Here is a 17946-nt window from a genome sequence, read left to right on the forward strand (position 1 = left end):
GCCTTTAGAGTGATAGAGTAATACAGCACAGAAACAGGCCCTTCGGCCCATCGTGTCTGTGCCGGCCATCAAGCACCTAACTATTTTAGTCCCATTTTCCAGCACTTGGCCCGTAGCCTTGTATGCTATGGTGTTTCAAGTGCTCATCTAAATACTTCTTAAATGTTGAGGGTTCCTGACTCTACCGCCACTTCAGGCAGTGCGTTCTAGATTTCAACCACCCTCTGGGTGAAAATTTTTTTCCTCCAATCCCATCTAAACCTCCTGCCCCTTATCGTAAATCTATGCCCCCTGGTTATTGACCCCTCCTCTAAGGGAAAAAGTCTCTTCCTATCTAACCTATCAATGCCCCTCATAATTTTGTATACCTCAATCATGTCCCCCCTCATCCTTCTCTGTTCTAAGGAAAACAACCCTAGCCTTTTCTGTCTCTCTTCATAGCTGAAATGCTCCAGCCCAGGCAACATCCTGGTGAATCTCCTCTGCACCCTTTCCAGTGCAATCACATCCTTCCTATAGTGTGGTGCCCAGAACTGTACATAGTACTCCAGCTGTGGCCTAACTAGCATTTTATACAGCTCCATCATAACCTCCCGGCTCTTATATTCTATGCCTCGGCTAATAAAGGCAAGTATCCCATATGTCTTCCTAACAATCTTATCTACCTGTGCTGCTGCCTTCAGTGACCTATGGACAAGTACACCAAGGTCCCTCTGACTTTCTGTACTTCCTAGGGTCCTACCATCCATTGTATATTCCCTCCCAAAATGCATCGCCTCACACTTCTCAGGATTAAATTCCATTTGCCACAGCTCCGCCCATCTTACCAGCCCATTCATACCTTTAGCTCATTATAATTGTTACATATATTTGGTAGTCTTAATGAGGTTCTTGCATGTTTTATTTAAGAGCATGTTGAACCTAAAAACATGGTGAACAGAAAATTGTGACGTTAGAATGGACAAGACTCTGGCCTAAAGCCAATTCACCTGATTTCCAGACCAATCTGTCTAACCTGGGCACTTAGTGGTGTCTTACCCAAAATGCAGATCCCAGGCCATGGTCCAAGTAAGTCTTTTTTAGTTCTGTATGCAAAGGGAAAGTTTTTAGCTATGCCATTCCCATTTTTTCCCCCCGATCTCATCCTTACTAAAGAATTACAGGTTGAGTTTTGACCGTACCTGAGAAAATAAGGTCTCCAACCCAAAGTAATGTTGAGAGTTTTTGATTCCCAAAATCTTTGATAAAGTATGAATTCACTGTAAAAGTATATTCTGAGCTTGCTGCACCACCTAGCTCAGTTGCACTGGTCAACATGGATATATTGGTAGCATGTGTACAATGCTCTGGAGGAGAATTGCAACTATTTAACAGAATCCAGTTAAAATAAATTTAGATCCACGGGCACCAATATTTGAGGTGAATGCAGGGAGGGAGTGGGAGAAGTTGTAGCAGTCGGAAAACCTGGAAATGTGGGTAACATGGAGATACTGCCCTTAATGGCAGGACTTCATTTGAATTTTATTTCTCCATATCCCAGCCACAGCTAGCTAGATAGAGATGCCTGTTAGGTGGAAAGGCCTGCACTGAAAGACCTCAGCCATGGCGTGAAGGGAGACAGGGAGAGAGAGATTATTGTTGGATATTTGTGGGGGGTGGGAAAGAGTGTTGGTGATTGAGGGGAGTGGGGCCAGAGGTGATCGTGAGTTAGTGGAGTTTGCAGGTGGCTTTGGATCGTGAGTTTGGGGCACTTTATCGTGGGGAGCCAGGCCAGTCACAGGGTCAGAAATAAAAGCAAAATACTGCGGATGATGGAAATCTGAAATAAAAACAAGAAATGCTGGAAATACTCAGCAGGTCTGGAAGCATCTGTGGAGAGAAGCAGAGTTAACGTTTCGGGTCAGTGACCCTTCTTCGGAATGAAGACTGACCCAAAACGTTAACTCTGCTTCTCTCCACACAGGAACAGAAACTTGCTTGAGGGTTCAGAGGGTGTGGGCACACTCCTGCTCCTCCTGGTCCATAAGCAATGCTGGAAAGGCATCTAAATGCTGGATCCAGCTGTTCTCGGCTTCCTTTAACTGCTTGGGAAACCAGGCCTGTAGCTTTTAAGTCTGTTAAAATTTGAGGCAAGCAGCCTCATTAGTATATTTAAATAAATAACCCGCCTCTTGACAGGTTAGTAGCCCACCGCCCAAACCATCTGGATTAAAACCAGAAGTGGGTGCATTTGAGGTGGGTTATTTTTTTTTTTAGAGATACAGCACTGAAACAGGCCCTTCAGCCCACCGAGTCTGTGCCGACCATCAACCACCCATTTTATACTAATCCTACACTAATTCCATATTCTTACCACATCCCCACCTGTCCCTATATTTTCCCTACCACCTACCTATACTAGGGGCAATTGCTAATGGCCAATTTACCTATCAACCTGCAAGTCTTTGGCATGTGGGAGGAAACCGGAGGACCCGGAGGAAACCCACGCAGACACAGGGAGAACTTGCAAACTCCACACAGGCAGTACCCAGAATTGAACCCGGGTCGCTAGAGCTGTGAGGCTGCGGTGCTAACCACTGCGCTGTGTTTTGGATTTTTGAAACTTTACCCTACTCCTGACCTGAAATGTAAGAAAACAGGTTTACTGCTTTTCTCATTTTGCAATAACATACTGGTTAAGGTATAATATGGTAATATAGTGTAGTGTTATGGTCCTAGACTAGCAACCCAACTGGTTCCTTACTGTCTATCAAGGAAGGAAATCTGTCACTCTTACATGAAATTAACATATGTTTCTAGTCCCACACTATGTAGTTGACTATTAATGACCTCAGGGCACCTAGAGATGGATAATAATTGCTTTCTTGCCAGTTAAAGAACATTTAGAAACACAAGGTTCAATAAGTTTGATTTGTAAAATACTTGCACTGCATATCAGTCCACTACCAAAACCTAAACTTTTTACACTAGAGGACTACATTGAGGAAATATGTGACTTCATTCATGGTCATGCCGCTAACATCCAATCACATTGGGTGGCGCAGTGGTTAGCACCGCACCCTCACAACTCCAGCGATCTGGATTCAGTTCTGGGTACTGCCTATGTGGAATTTGCAAGTTCTCCCTGTGACTGTGTGGGTTTCCGCCAGGTGCTCCGGTTTCCTCCCACAGCCAAAGACTAGCAGGTTGATAGGTAAATTGGCCATTGTAAATTACCTCCAGTGTAGGTAAGTGGTAGGAGAATTGAGGGGATGTGGTAGGAATATGGGATTAAGTAGGATTAGTATAAATGGGTGGTTGGTCCACAAACCACTGACCACCTCCAGGCGCTTACCCATTGTCTCTCGAGATAAGGAGGCCAAAGAAGATGTCAGCACAGACTCGGTGGGCCAAAGGGCCTGTTTCAGTGCTGTATCTCTAAATAAATAAATAAACATTCATAATATGTGGGTCACCTTCGACACTTGGGATCCAATGGAAAGCTGATTAACCAAACACTAGTTATCGGATTCAGTTGAACCTCCTCTATGCCTGTAATTACATCATACTGTATATCTGTTTCCATGCTAAATTGGTATTTTTCAATGCTGTACATTGCTGGTATAAATAGGCAGTTATTAACTTAGCCAAACAGAACGTGTCTCTTGAAGTAGTTTCGATAACCTCAGTCCCATTGTAGCTATTTGAAAACTGTATTTAAACAAAATTAAACTTTCAGCTTTTTTGAGCCTATGGACTGTATTCTCAACCAGCTAACCAAAGACATCCAAGTGCCATACAACATTTTATAATTCTTGTTCCAAAGATTAAATGATGACAAACCAATTAACATTTTACAGTCAGTGCTGGAGGTCAATCCCATATATTAAAAAATACACACTTACAATATTCCAGAAGTATTAATGCACACTTCATATCAACTTTAATATGGTCAAAACCATTGAGCATTCAACCAGATGAGTATTTCTGAAATCTGATGAGATTTCTTAACGTTGGCCTTGTTTAGTGACATTGTGCACATCGCATGAAAGCTGGCGACTTGCTGGTGGTGACAAAATGACACTCTGATGTGTACCTGTGGCAACAAATGTGTTACGGAATCTTAAACCGAATATCGTGTGCACAAAATGTGTGGGTTTTTTTGGTCCTTAGATTCATATGCCTATAAAATAATAAAGATCTGTGGGAGTCAGCTGCGTGAGCTGCGCACCAATAAATATCCTCAGCTGTGAGATCTCACTGAATAACGGCCAATAATACCAAAGTATTTTTTCCTTCTGGCATACTTTCTGCAAGATTTATTCTCTGGATATTACTAGGTCACCTGAAATACAAATTGGCTGCTTATATCGTGACAGACCCAGTTTGGGCTATATGATAAAAGAATTCTCAAAACTATGGAGTAGGTTTCTGGATTCTGCGGTTTGCTCAGACTCCTCAGATGGCCAGCAGTTCTTTTTTAAATGCAGCCACTTAATATTTCTGCTTAATATGGAAAATTGAACTTTTTAGCATTTACGAGATATTAATGCAATGGTTTGTTTGTTCTGTGTTGGCATTCATGGCAATATACCATTATTCATATAGAATATAAATATACTAGGTTGTGGATACTAAAATCAAATGCGGGAAACCTATAATAATCAGACAAGATTCGATGTAACTCAACAGAATTTATATTGGTAGATTTGCTGCAATTAATTGATATTCCATTCATGTTTTATAACAAGCGATTCTACTTCAAAGCCTAATGACAACAGCAACCGTAGCATGTTCAGGGCGAGTAAGCGTGGGTAGACTGCTGAAGCTGTTCATCTCTCACTTCTTGCGTCTTTTCCACATTGTTCTGCGTCTTTTGCAGTTAATGCTCCATTCTGGCATCGTTTGCAATTACATTTTAAGAAAATCTAAATCAGATAGGACTACATATGGAAATCAATTACAACATGGGTCAAATACCAACATTGCTATTATTCCATAAGTATATTTACGACAACAGATACTTTTGCAGCTTTTTGTCAACGTATTAAAAACAGTCGAAAGTAGGCGATGTTTTGCAGAATCGATGATGCCATTGACAACAAAATATTACCGAGACTATTTTCCAAAATAATTGCTGGACAGTTAAGGGCTGGATGCATTATTTTTGAAGGTGTGCAGTTAAAATAATTCATCCAAATATGATTGAATTTTGTTAGCGTTTATTTCATTAGAAAGGAATGCCAAGGTGTGTATGCAAATTTGGCGTTTAACGATACGAAGTACTTTTAGCAGCCTTATTTACAAATCGTCGACTTAAAATAACTTTCTTTCCATACATCACTTTTTATTAAAACGGTATTAATGTTCCATTGTTACAGAGCTCCTAATAAATTCGCACAGCAGTCTACCGCTTTGACAATCGGCATTACTATTTAGGGATATTTTTCTACAAAACAATTGCAACATTTATTATCCTTCAAGCAGCGTGAGCTCAATGAAATTATGCAAAATAAGTTAGGAAATCAAGAATGCAATATATAACTTTTTTTTGTTTTCAAATGTGCTAACGTTACTTGTTGCAGTGAATGGCCTTTTTACGCAACCAAATAAACAAGGATTGCTGATAGTATGCTATTTGGAACAAGCAAACATTTGATGGTTTTGTTGATGAACCCGGTGATCTGGTAGGTTCTGTTTATTAATCCCGCGATCCTAGCTATTTCTGAGAAATTTGCAATAATTCAGAGGAAAGTGAAGCAGCAAGCTGAAGTCTGAGAGGAATGTGATGGGAACGGCACGATGCGCTCCTCAGACTGCATCTTCCTGCAGCTCCACTTCCCATTGACTGGCATTCAGGGCACGCGCTCCGGTACCCCCGAGACGGAGGGCACATGACGCACGCGCTCCGGGACCAGCGAAGAATTCGAGATTGTACCGAGTGCACAGAGGGACGAGTGCCAGGCACAATCGCAACACTATCACCAGAAAGTCATTTATTTTTAAATGTAACGCAATCAAATAAACCTGGAATGAATACTTTGAACGGCCAACGCAAAGCTTCAGGGTATTTTTGTTTTTGCTGTCTTATAGCATCTTATAGAATGCGCCTGCGAAATCAGAGCATCGATAATAAATGTTGTGGAATCAAAATTACAGTCGCCCGATACCTTGACAATGCTCACCCGGCATCATCCAATCACGCACCCCACATTGGCCAGCGCCGTCTGTTTGGCGGATGTCCCGCACCATGCGCGAGCTGATTGGGGGAGGGGGAGGATAGGCGGGGCCGTGGACCGGCTGAGGGACGATCCGATTGGCTCATCGGCGCGTGCCCACACCGGGGGGGGGGGGGAGGGGCGATAGCTTGGAGTTGGGGGGGAGGTTAGGTTGCAATAGCCGTTGTCGCCAAGGTTGTGTGAGAGCGCGCGCGGGAGAGAGGGGGTGGAGCGGCGTCTGTTGAAGCTGGGTGACCTCTGACCCCCCTCCCCCTCTGAAATCGGGCAGCTGCGGCGCTGACAATGAGAGAAGCGGTACCGAGAGCGGCGGCAGCAGCAGCAGCAGCAGAGTAGGAGCCGGAGCCTCGTGCACTGTCACACATCTCTTTTTCACTCACTCGCATCCTCCCTCCCTCCCTCCCTCCTCCCCTTTCTTCATCCATTCCCTTTTATATACATCACATATTTTTTTTTAAACATTTTCTCAATAATCATATCGCCGCATCTCTACAGCCCGCAAAACATCAACAATAACATCATCATCATTATCATCATCATCATCATGATGGCGGCAGCTCCCATCCAGCAGAACGGGACCCACACGGAGGTTCCGATAGACCTGGATCCCCCCGACTCCAGAAAGCGGCCGCTCGAAGCGCCTCCAGAAGCGGGCAACACCAAGAGAACCAACACTGGCGGTGGGTAGCACCATTTATTCTCCTGCAGCTTCGCTTACCAAAAACAAAATAAGCCCCTGGAAAAATGGCGTCTGTTTTCCTTGCAATCCATTAAAAATATTTTACTATGTGTGATTTTTAATTTTTGTTTTGCAATTGATATTGAAGTCTTGCTTTTCATGCCTGGATGGTAGGAATTATTGGCAGAGAGGTAGGTAGACGTGAACTGGACAGAAACTGTTATAATTTGGGTTGTGGGATGAGTAGCGGTCTGAGCGGAGTTCACTTTCCACCGTTTATTGCATTTTAATAATAGGGTGCAAGAAGAGAAAGAGCTGTGTGGTTAATGGTCTTTGTGGCTAGCCAGAAGCTTGTGTAGTTGTTAGTTGCTGACTGTGTAACTGATCATCACCGTGCAATTTTGTTGTTGGGGAAATGTTTGTTTTACACCAACAATCTTGATTTGTGTTATTTGTGCATATATTGTGGTTTGGGTTTGTAACTGATGTTGTTACCTGTACAGCAATGAAAGCAGACATTGGCTTGAAGTGAAGTGATCCTTTAGTTAATAAGCTTAAAGAGATCACTGCTCTCTAATAACACCAGCTAAAGAAAGCTGGGACTGTTCTATCAAGCATCTTCTTGTGCTGTGACCAGTCACTGTTGGGGATCAGAAATAGAAACCAAACCAAGTTCTGGAGAGAGGGGTGTCATTTTTTGCACACTGAGAGGGATCACTGATTCACGCGTAGTTGTTAATTATGTTCGTATCTTGTGTCTAAAAGTAAACAAACAGTAAGTAATCATGGGCTGTTGCGGAGTTCTCTGGTAAACTGCATTTATTTATTTACATAGTGCGGTATGTGGAGATATTTAACTGCGCTACACGCAAACAGCGCGGTTTTATAGGTCAATTACAAATTCACGATCACCATGGAAACCACGACTGTCATCATCTTCTGATACATTATTCAAAATCCTTCTAAACATGGGTACGCAGAGGCACTCTTTCTCCCTCTGCATCACGAAATGTCATTTATTTTTGTGGCATTTGGCATGGAGTATCTGTTTCTTTTGTAATGTCCATTAGTTTATGCAAATGTAATAATATACTGCATAGAGTGAATTTTTTTTCCCAGTGAGCTATGTCTTGTAACCGGTTCTTCAAAATTGTCAAATAGACTGATTTATGATTATTCCGTTTTACAATGGATTCCAGGGCACAGAAGGCCGAGTGGGTGGGGGGAAGAAAGAATCTGTGTTTACCCTGTATTTGGTGTTTGCAATAATCTATTCGTTTTCCTCTTGCAGAAGACGGCCAATATTTTTTAAAAGTCCTTATACCTAGCTATGCTGCCGGATCTATTATTGGAAAGGGAGGACAAACCATTGTCCAACTGCAGAAAGAGACTGGTGCCACGATCAAACTGTCCAAATCCAAAGATTTCTACCCAGGTAGGTGAACGCGAGCTCAAACTCAATGGCTGATAGAAGGGGAAACCATTCCCGTAAATAATTGGACGATGCTGTAAGTGCAATACAGGGAACATTTTAAGGGTGTTGTTCGGAAAGAGTGAATAATGCGTTTATTTTGATCGTCTCCACTGTTAGATTTCGAATATTTTGTGGTTGTGATCTATAGTGGCTTTGAAGCATATGTATTTTATTGATTTTTTTTCATTTGGTAATGAAGAGCGAAACTGATTTGATAGAATTTCGTGCATGAATGCGGATATCTTCTCTTCCGCCTCCCTGAAATACAAAAAGTTAAACGAAAGGAAAGGAGATAAACACGTTAACTGCTTTTACTTCTTTTGACATAAATATGTAACCCATAGAAATCATACTGTAATATTTATCAGTCGATATCTGAGATATGATTTTATTGCACGTCATTGCGTAAATTGTGCGCGGTAAGAACTTTTGTCCTAGACAGGAATTGCTAAAAAAAAACAGTTTGAGCTTTTCTGGTGATAATTATGATGAATGAGATTGCCAGAGCTGCAACGTTCCGGGTTTGGCAAGAGCGAGAGCTGGATGCACTATTTAGTTCTGTCATTCATTCAGCTTTGGGATGTGACTGAAGTGGAACGAGCTAAATTAAAAATCAGTGGCTTGATGACAAAAAGGGTTATTGCTTTAGAGACCCGAGTTGTGTCCAATGAGATGAATGGATTCCCTGATCTCGCTGGGACAACTGGTGTGACGCTGCAAGCAGAGAGTTTGGACATTTCATTTCGCAGCAATATTAACTGGGAGAGAAAACGGAGTCATTTCACTACACGTGATTTGTGATGATTGCACGATAAACTGTTAATCATTTTTCAGTTGTGTGTTTTATCAAATTGAGGAATGGTGCTTTTCGAAAAGGACAGGCTGTAGTAAAGTCTACGTGCACCCAATCCAGAGCAGAATAACTTTGACAGCTGGAGCCTGACCTTCAGTTTGGCTTTATAAGGTTGTGCGATTAGAAAGCCTTCAAGCTTATGCGAATTTTATGCATGAATTATAACATGAGAATAATGTTGCGCTCTTGTCCAGTTAGAACCATTTAATACTTGCGATCACTTAGACTAGATGAATGTACCTTTGTGATTATCTGGAATGTTTGTGTTTGACCACCAGCCTCCTGAATTTTCTGAGCTCCTGGCTTTCCTCCTCAGAGTAGATACTGTGGTTTCCTTCCAGCCTTCAGAAACCACACACACACACGCAGGAAGGCAAACTGTGCCGGCCACAAGCTGTTTGTGCAACACGTGCGGCAGTGTTTGTACCAGTCTGAATCACAGTTTATTCCCAATTGAATAATAAAGCCTGCAGTTCTGTGTGTGCTTTGGAGCGAGGTGCCTGTTTTGCGATTTAGGATACACATATATAACTAGTAATTTTAATATTTGCTTTCCACCATTATTCCCAGCAAATGTGTTCAAATGTTGGGAAGGTGACATTTTGCCTTCATGCACAGGTTTCAGTATCCATCCAATTGCTATAATCCTGGACTAATTCTGTAGTTTTCTTCAAGAACACAGTAAATTAAATGCTTATTTCTCCGATATTGGTCCAGTTTTTATTACCATATGAGAAGGAGTCCTGGTATTCCGTTTGGGCATCCTGAAATAGTAGAATATTTGATTTTGTGACGCTGTGAAACAATTTGATAAATTCCTTATATAACCGATGTTCCTCGCTATCGTCGCATGTTATAACGCAAATATAGAAAAACATAACCACAGAAGAATTATCATCTCCAGTAGTTAATATTTAGTGTAGAAATGCTACTGCTATTATTGTGGTTTATTTGGTAAAATATAGTGGTCATGAGGATGTTTTGGTTATTTGTTACCTATGCCACTAAAACATATGTGTATTTTTGAAATATTTAATATTCTATATTTAACTATGGTGATACGTGTATGTTGACTTCTTTCGAAGAGTTTCTTTTTAATAAGTTGATTTTGGTGTTACACCACGTGAAATAACTTAAAGCCATTGAAATGTTTCTAATTTCATAATTGCAACAGTATTACAGGTGGAAGAACTGCACCATACCAAGTAATACAGACTTGTTTGTGAGTACCAGAGCCAGCCTTCATATACCTTAATGTGACTATTTAGTTGTCACAAAGCTAGATTTCCCTCTTTTTTGCAATTAGTGTATACTTTTAAAGGCAAAATTAAAGATTGTAGATAGCAATCCTAGTGGTATTGCTCCCTATTCCATATAATTGGTAGAGCATGTAATAAAGGTGCATGTCCATGCCTGCTTTTACTGAGCTGCTTAATATAAGCACTTAAGTGGACAGTGTCACCATTAGACTCCAGTCACAACTTTTAAAGATATTTTCAATGGAAATAATTCACCGCATGGCAATTTATTTGATATATATATTCTTCGGTTGATATTATCACAGTGTTGATATTTAACAAGCTGTCAAGGCAACTGAAATAACCAAATGGAGAGTATTACATAATTGTTCATTAATTCTCTGCAGTAATAGTTTTTTTTATAAAGATGCTTAACATATTTCAAATATGTTAGGCACATTGTGTTGAGAGTAGTGAGGTATAATAAACATTTCAATTCATGACTGCAAGTTAACTATTCATCAGTTTCCTGCTAATCCTTAAACATGCAGGCATTTTGCATATTGCTGCCAGCCGCAGCACATTCTTTAATGCATTTTTCTAATCATGCGGAGTATTAAAACCTGTGTAAATATAAAAGTAGCCTGGAGAATTTGTCTATGACCTTGCCACCAACTTTCATTTTAATAAAAAAAAAATTGCTGTTTTGGTCAGTGTTTTTTAGGACATGCTGCACCAATAATAGTTTATTTTTAAAGATAGAATCCAGAATGTAATAATGTAATTACTGGTTGCACATTCTTGAATAACCTTTCTGAGCCTGTTTAATTTGTTTGGAGAAAAGTACAGAACATTTTGATCCCATTCTATTTTCTGTTCGGAAATGCAGGCTAAAAGTGTAGTTATGGTTTGGAATTAATGCATGGAAGGTTAGATAGAAATCTTGTTTTTTAGTATGTAGCACTAAATGATCTAACTGAACAAAATAATAACCTGAAAGAAAAGGATATGCATTGTGTGCTACATTTTGACATCCAGATTATCTGCGATATGTTAGCTTCAAGTCATTGAATCATTTTGCCAAGTAATTGCTTATTAAAGATGTGTAGTTGATGGTTTTAAATATTATTTTGAAAACAACTGCTGCATAAAACATTACTGCTTTAAGATCCTTTGTATATATTTTTCAAAGTTGCAAAAATATTCAATTTTGAACTTGAAAATATGGATTACTTTTAACTAAAGTTGTTGCTCTCTGATAATTTCCTTGTGTGTTCTGAAGCAGAACATTACAATTGTACTATGTTTGTGAATAACCAAATCATTTATTAACATCTCCTTTCTGCTCATGCGAATTACATGCTATATGAAATGTTGAACTCTCTGAAGATTCCAGGAGGATTAATTTTACTTTTTTAAATAACTTGCTAAAACTGTGGTGAATTACTTAATGCCCTTCACTTTAATATATTATTCTAATACATCTTTCTAGAAAAAGTGCATAATCAAATTATATCACTTATACAGATGTTATGTTATAGAAAGTGAGTATTTCAAATGATACAAAGAATACATGCTTAAAATGCTAATTAAATCCTAGACATTAATGCTCTTCACCTTTTGTAAGAGGAAAGGGTGACATTTCCGCAACAACTCTGAATTACTACAGTAATGCCACATGTAGAATGTAAAGAAGTTCCACACATTTTACTGAAATTTAGCTAGTGGGATGTGGAAAGATATGTTAAAGAAAAACAAAAGCAGTTAGAGATTTCTGATGTGTACAAATCTTACCTTTTTAAGATTATTCATGCTACTGCCAGTCTACATTATAATTATGCCAAAGAGCTGCCAACTTTTCTAAATCACAAAAGACTCTCATTGCTGCAGCCTGTTTAGTGTTAAACTACAGTACAAATCAGGATAGGGAAGTGATCAGTTGCCACATAGTAGCTTGCCAGCTGCTCACACTGACAATTCCTAACAGGGCAGCTGCTGGTCATGTGACTGGTGTAGCTGGATTTAAATAGTCACTTTCTTATGAACAAAGGATTTTTTTGTATCAGAATTAAGAAATAAAGGACAAAGCTTCAGTGCGGTGACTTGGAGAGTAGAAGGGGCAAGATGCAGTGAAAATTATAGTGTAGCAGTTATGGTAGCATTCGAATGCTAATAATTATTCTCACTTACTAGAAGCATGTCTTCTAAGAGACTAGTGGTAATTTTCAGAATCAGACTATATTTCAGACAAAGTTCTGAGTAATGTGTAATTTATAGCTTAAAATACAAGTTATGGAATGCGTGAAAAAAATTTTTCTAACAATTTGTGTTAAATATCTAACCAACCATGAATTGTGGCTTGGTACTGGGAGAAAAATACCATTTGTTCAGTATCCCATGCAAGTTTTATTGAGAATTTCATGTTGCCTATTTTATTTGCTATTCAAAATAGTAATTATAAATTCAGTAAATGATAACAGTTTTGAAATTACAGCACTGTATTCCATCACATCCCTTTCAACATTTTAATTTTGTAGTAGCATGAACACTAATGCAGAATAAATTGAAATATTTATTATTTTAGATTTGTAGTCCTGGCTGTTTAGATATTGAAATTATCGTAACTGATATCATGGCCCTGATATTTACTGGGATTTTCAAGTAGTGGAGATGAGCTCTGGTTGGGAAATCTGGAAGTTTCCTGCCTGGAAGCCAGCCGGCTGGCTGACTGACAGACAAATTGTGCTCCCTGTTGGGTGAGCACACTCCAGAAGAGGCTACAGCCCAGGAGACGGTAAGTTCCTACAGCTTGGGGTAGAGATCGTGAGTGGAGTTGGGTGCAGCATGGTTTGAAGGGGTGATGGAGGTTGGAATGAGAGATTGTGGGCAGAGATGGGGGTGTAGGTGATCACGATGGGGGTTGGTGCACAGGGGGAGTTTGATCGTGTGGAGTGGGAAACTGGTTTGCTTGGGGAGGAGCATTCCTGCTCCTCCTGTCCCACAAGCAGTGCTGGAAAAGCACTTACCTCTTCCACACAGTCCTTACCTCCCTTTAGCTGCCAGATTTGCCAAATCTCAGAAAGCCATCTGGCCACCGATAAAGCTGGAAGAGAGAGAAAAATCTGAGGCATGCAGGCTTGTTGAAATATTTTAAATAATGAGCACCTCCCTACTGGGAGTTGGTTGGTTGCCCCCTGCTCCTGCCTTTTGGAGGTAGATTGGGTTCAGGTTTGAGATTTTTTTACATCCCACCTGATCCAGACATCTGTTTCGGGGGGATTAAAATTGCCCACATGTGTCCCCCTTTTCCAAGTTGTTTGAAATTATGAACATCTGATTGTAAGTCTAGATGCTGATTTTTTAGTTTAATCATATTGAAAGTAGCGTAGAATTATGTAGCTGGTTTTAGTTTGGGAGTGTGGAATCATTTGTGATTTTTAATTTGAATTTTGATGGTTGAAAAGTACTCTGCAGCATAAGGTTGAAGTGGGGGTGGGGGGGGGGGGAACACAACTGTGCCTTTTCTTTTTGTTTGGCTCTGGTCATGGCTTGGGTCTTGTTTTATCGCAAATTGTTTATCCAGTGTGTAGATACAATTTTATTTTAACTTGAATTGATAAGTGGTTCCAGCAGTAACTTGTGTGAGAAATAAATGACTGGATTTAAGCCACTACACTAGTAGAATGAGAAAGTTGTTTCATCACATTCAGTCCTCTATGCCAATTGTTTTTATCCAGTGCACCATCTTAATGTAAATTTTAAATTGCATTTACTGCTTGTCATATTATTTCCTGTTGCATTAAATTATGAATTTCTGTAAACCAGTGGCGCAGGGGTTGGCACCGCAACCTCACAGCTCCAGCGACCCGGGTTCAGTTCTGGGTACTGCCTGTGCGGAGTTTGCAAGTTCTCCCTGTGACCGCGTGGGTTTCCACCTGGTGCTCCGGTTTCCTCCCACAGTCAAAGACTTGCAGGTTGGTAGGTAAATTGGCCATTGTAAATTGCCCCTAGTGTAGGTAGGTGGTAGGCGAATGGTGGGGATGTGGTAGGAATATGGGATTAATGTAGGATTAGTATAAATGGGTGATTGTTGGTCGGCACGGACTTGGTGGGCCGAAGGGCCTGTTTCAGTGCTGTATCTCTAAATAAAGTAAAATAAAATAAAGTCATCCCTTTAGTATTTTGCTTTTATCATCCCTTTTCTTGTCTTTCTATAGTGCCACAAATTAAGTGCTAACTTTTAAAGTCTTAAGTAATATTTTATGATACATTTTTAAATGGAAATTGACTTGAGGTAAATGTTTTTCATATGAAGATCGCTTATTTTTCTAGTCTGCATTGCCTCCCTTTTCCTCACCCTCCTCCCCAACCTAAAGAAAAGATAAATTCAAAATACTGCAGATGCTGGAAATCTGAAATAAAAACAAGAAATGCTGGAAATACTCAGCAGGTCTGGCAACATCTGTGGAGAGAGAAGCAGAGTTAACGTTTCAGGTCAGTGACCCTTTATCAGAACTGATGAAGGGTCACTGACCTGAAACGTTAACTCTGCTTCTCTCTCCACAGATGCTGCCAGACCTGCTGAGTATTTCCAGCATTTCTTGTTTTTTTTACTAAAGAAAAGATAATTCAGTTACTGTATGCATCTCAAATGTTTCTTGGAGAGCCAAATGGCTAATGCCATAAGAATGAAGAATAGTACTGTCAGTTTAACTATCATCATTTGGGAAAGTGAATACCCAATAATCTGTTTAACTTTCTAATACTTAGTAACTTTAGTAATACTATTAATTAGGAAAAACTTTATCATGAGATTGTACCTGCCTGAATTTTAATCATCTAGTTATAGAATCACATAATATGACTCAGCAAGCAGTAAGTTAATGATTAAGAATGAGAAATTTGAGTGGTCAGTTGGCACAATTCTAAGTGTTACACATTATACTTCAGAAGACTGAGATGAGAATGTTATTGTGTGCATCTGTATTTCAATGTAAAAAGTAGTACATTCAGAAGAATGGTATGAGTAGTTATTGCAAAGCAATATCAATACTATTATTAAAGCCCACAGTTAATGGGTCCTCTTGAATCTATATCTCAAGCTCACATGAGTGAATTAAGGAGAAATTGAACACTGCTTTCTACATCATTATTTCCAATATAATGGGGAGCTCATGGACTTGGACTTTTGTTGTAAAGGAGTGAAACCAGCTGTTGTAAAATTTTGTTTTATGGTGGCTGGCGAGGAAGTCATTAACTAGCAGTAGTGTATTAAATTTTAGACTCACTTTACTTTTAATGTGTTCATGAGAAATATAAATGTAGTCACACAAATGAGTGTTGGGTGCACATACAGGTGAGGCCCCTAAAAATGTTTTGAAAATCACTAGCTCCCTGTGCACGAGCAGAGAATAACATGCTCATTTTGATTTTTGTTTATGTCTTGTTACAGTTTTATGTATACACATAATATTGACTGTTTTGAGGGCTATTGTGCCAAACTATTGACCTAGATGTTACAGTGCACAAGGATTGCCAGGGTAGAGGGCATCACAGAAAGGATGCAGGATATTCTGCAGGAGGAAGGGAGTGAGCCAGAAGTTGTGGTACACGTTGGTACCAACGACATAGCAAGGACAGGTGTTGAGGTTCTACGGTCAGATTTTCAGGAGCTAGGGAAGAAGTTAAAGAGTAGGTCCTCGAAGGTAGTAATCTCCAGAGTATTCCACAGTGCCACATGCTAGTGAGAGTAGAAATAGAAAGATAGGGAAGATCAATACATAGCATGAAGCATGGTGCAGGAAGGAGGGCTTCAGATTCTTGGAGCATTGGAACCAGTTCTGGGGCAGGAGGCACCTATTGCACCTCAACAGAATTGGGACCAATATCCTCGTGGGGAGATTCACTAGTGTGGTTGGAGAGGGTTTAAACTAATATGGCAGGGGGATGGGCACCAGCATATAGATGTAGAAAGAGGAATAAGGTGCATAATGTGAGAATGTTGGACAGTACCAGAGAAGGAAGTAGTTTCATATTAGTTAGGAGCAGACTGAGAAGGGCTATGAGGAATGCAGTCAGGATTACAATGGATGTATGTAAATACTCAAAGAGTGGTGAATAAGGTTGGTGAGCTACAAGCACAAATAGCAGTATGGGAATATGATGTTGTGGCAATAATGGAAACGTGGCTTAAAATGGTGAGGACTGGGCGCTTAATATCGAAGGATGTAAAGTGTTCAGAAAAGATAAAGGAAAAAAAGGGAGGTGGGGTGGCAGTACTGATTAGGGAAGACATTGTAGTGTTGGAAAGCGGGGATGTCATCGAGTCATATGAAAAAAAATAACAAAAACAATAAGTTGAGTGGGGAAGTCAAGAGGAAAATAAGACTGGAAAAGAGAGACTATGAGAATAGAATGGCAGGTAACATAAAGAGAACCCCAAAATTTTCTACCAGCATGTAAATAGTAAGCGGGTAGTAAGAGGTGGAGTGGGGCCTATTAGGGACAAAGAGGGTAATATGTGCTTAGAGGCACAGGGCAAGGCTAGAATACTTAATGAATATTTTGTATTGGTATTTAAGGAAGAGGAATCTGACAAAATGTCAGTGGAAATGGAGCGAGTAGAGGTAATGGATAGGGTGAGGACGTACTGGAAAGGCTGCCTCTGCTTAGGGTAGATGAGTCACCTGGTCTTACACGCCAGCTTGCTAAAGGAATTGGGGGTGGAGATAGCAGAAGAGCTTGCCATCTTCCAATCTTCCCTTGATGCGGGAGAGGTGCCATAGTATTGGAGAGTGGCAAATGTGCTGCCCTTATTGGAGAAAGGGTGGAAGAATGTTTCTAGCAACTACAGGCCACTTAGTTTAACGTCAGTGGTGGGTAAGGTTTTAGAAACAATAATCAGAGGAAAAATCAACAGGCAATTGGAGAGTTTTGAGTAAAATAAGGATAGCCAGCACGGATTTGTAAAAGGCAGATCATGCTTGACCAATCTAATTTAATTTTTTGATGAAGTAACAGAGAAGGTTGATGACGGGAAAGTAGTGGCTGTTGTCTATATGGATTGTAAGAACGTGTTTGATACAGCATCACATAAAAGGCTGGTTAACAAAATTGAGGCTTATGGAATAGCAGGGTCAGTGTTCAATTGGGTAAAAACATTGGCTCAAGGACAGAAAACAGCGAGTCATGGTAAATGGTTCATTTTCAGACTGGAGGATGGTAGACATTGGTTTTCCCCAAGGGTCAGTGCTAGGACCACTGCTTTTTTTGCTATATATAAATAATTTGGATCTTGGAATACAGAGTAAAGTTTCAAAATTTGCTGATGTTACAAACTTGAGTAGCAGACAGTGAGGATGGCATGAACCACCTGAAACAGGACATAAGTTGGTGGAATGGGCAGACGCATGGCAGATGGAATTTAATACAGACAAGTGTGAGGTGATGCATTTTGGCAGAAGGAATAGGGTGAGACAATATAGGCT

At 40.1% G+C, this 17946-nt stretch overlaps 1 protein-coding gene across 2 annotated transcripts in view; it reads left to right on the plus strand.

The window, feature by feature from the left end:
• Nucleotides 1–6376: 6376 nt before the first annotated feature.
• Nucleotides 6377–17946, plus strand: part of LOC137373869 (RNA-binding protein Nova-1) — a 298239-nt gene continuing 286669 nt past the window's right edge. The window contains exons 1-2 of one of the 2 annotated variants that reach the window (XM_068039374.1): nucleotides 6377–6895; nucleotides 8186–8329. In XM_068039374.1, the coding sequence (XP_067895475.1) occupies nucleotides 6760–6895; nucleotides 8186–8329 (280 nt within the window). In that variant the 5' untranslated portion in view covers nucleotides 6377–6759. The remainder of the gene's footprint in view (nucleotides 6896–8185; nucleotides 8330–17946) is intronic. The other variant, XM_068039373.1, reaches the window with a different exon arrangement.

The sequence above is a fragment of the Heterodontus francisci genome, chromosome 9, assembly GCF_036365525.1.
Source record: "Heterodontus francisci isolate sHetFra1 chromosome 9, sHetFra1.hap1, whole genome shotgun sequence".
NCBI classification, from domain to species: Eukaryota; Metazoa; Chordata; class Chondrichthyes; order Heterodontiformes; family Heterodontidae; genus Heterodontus; species Heterodontus francisci.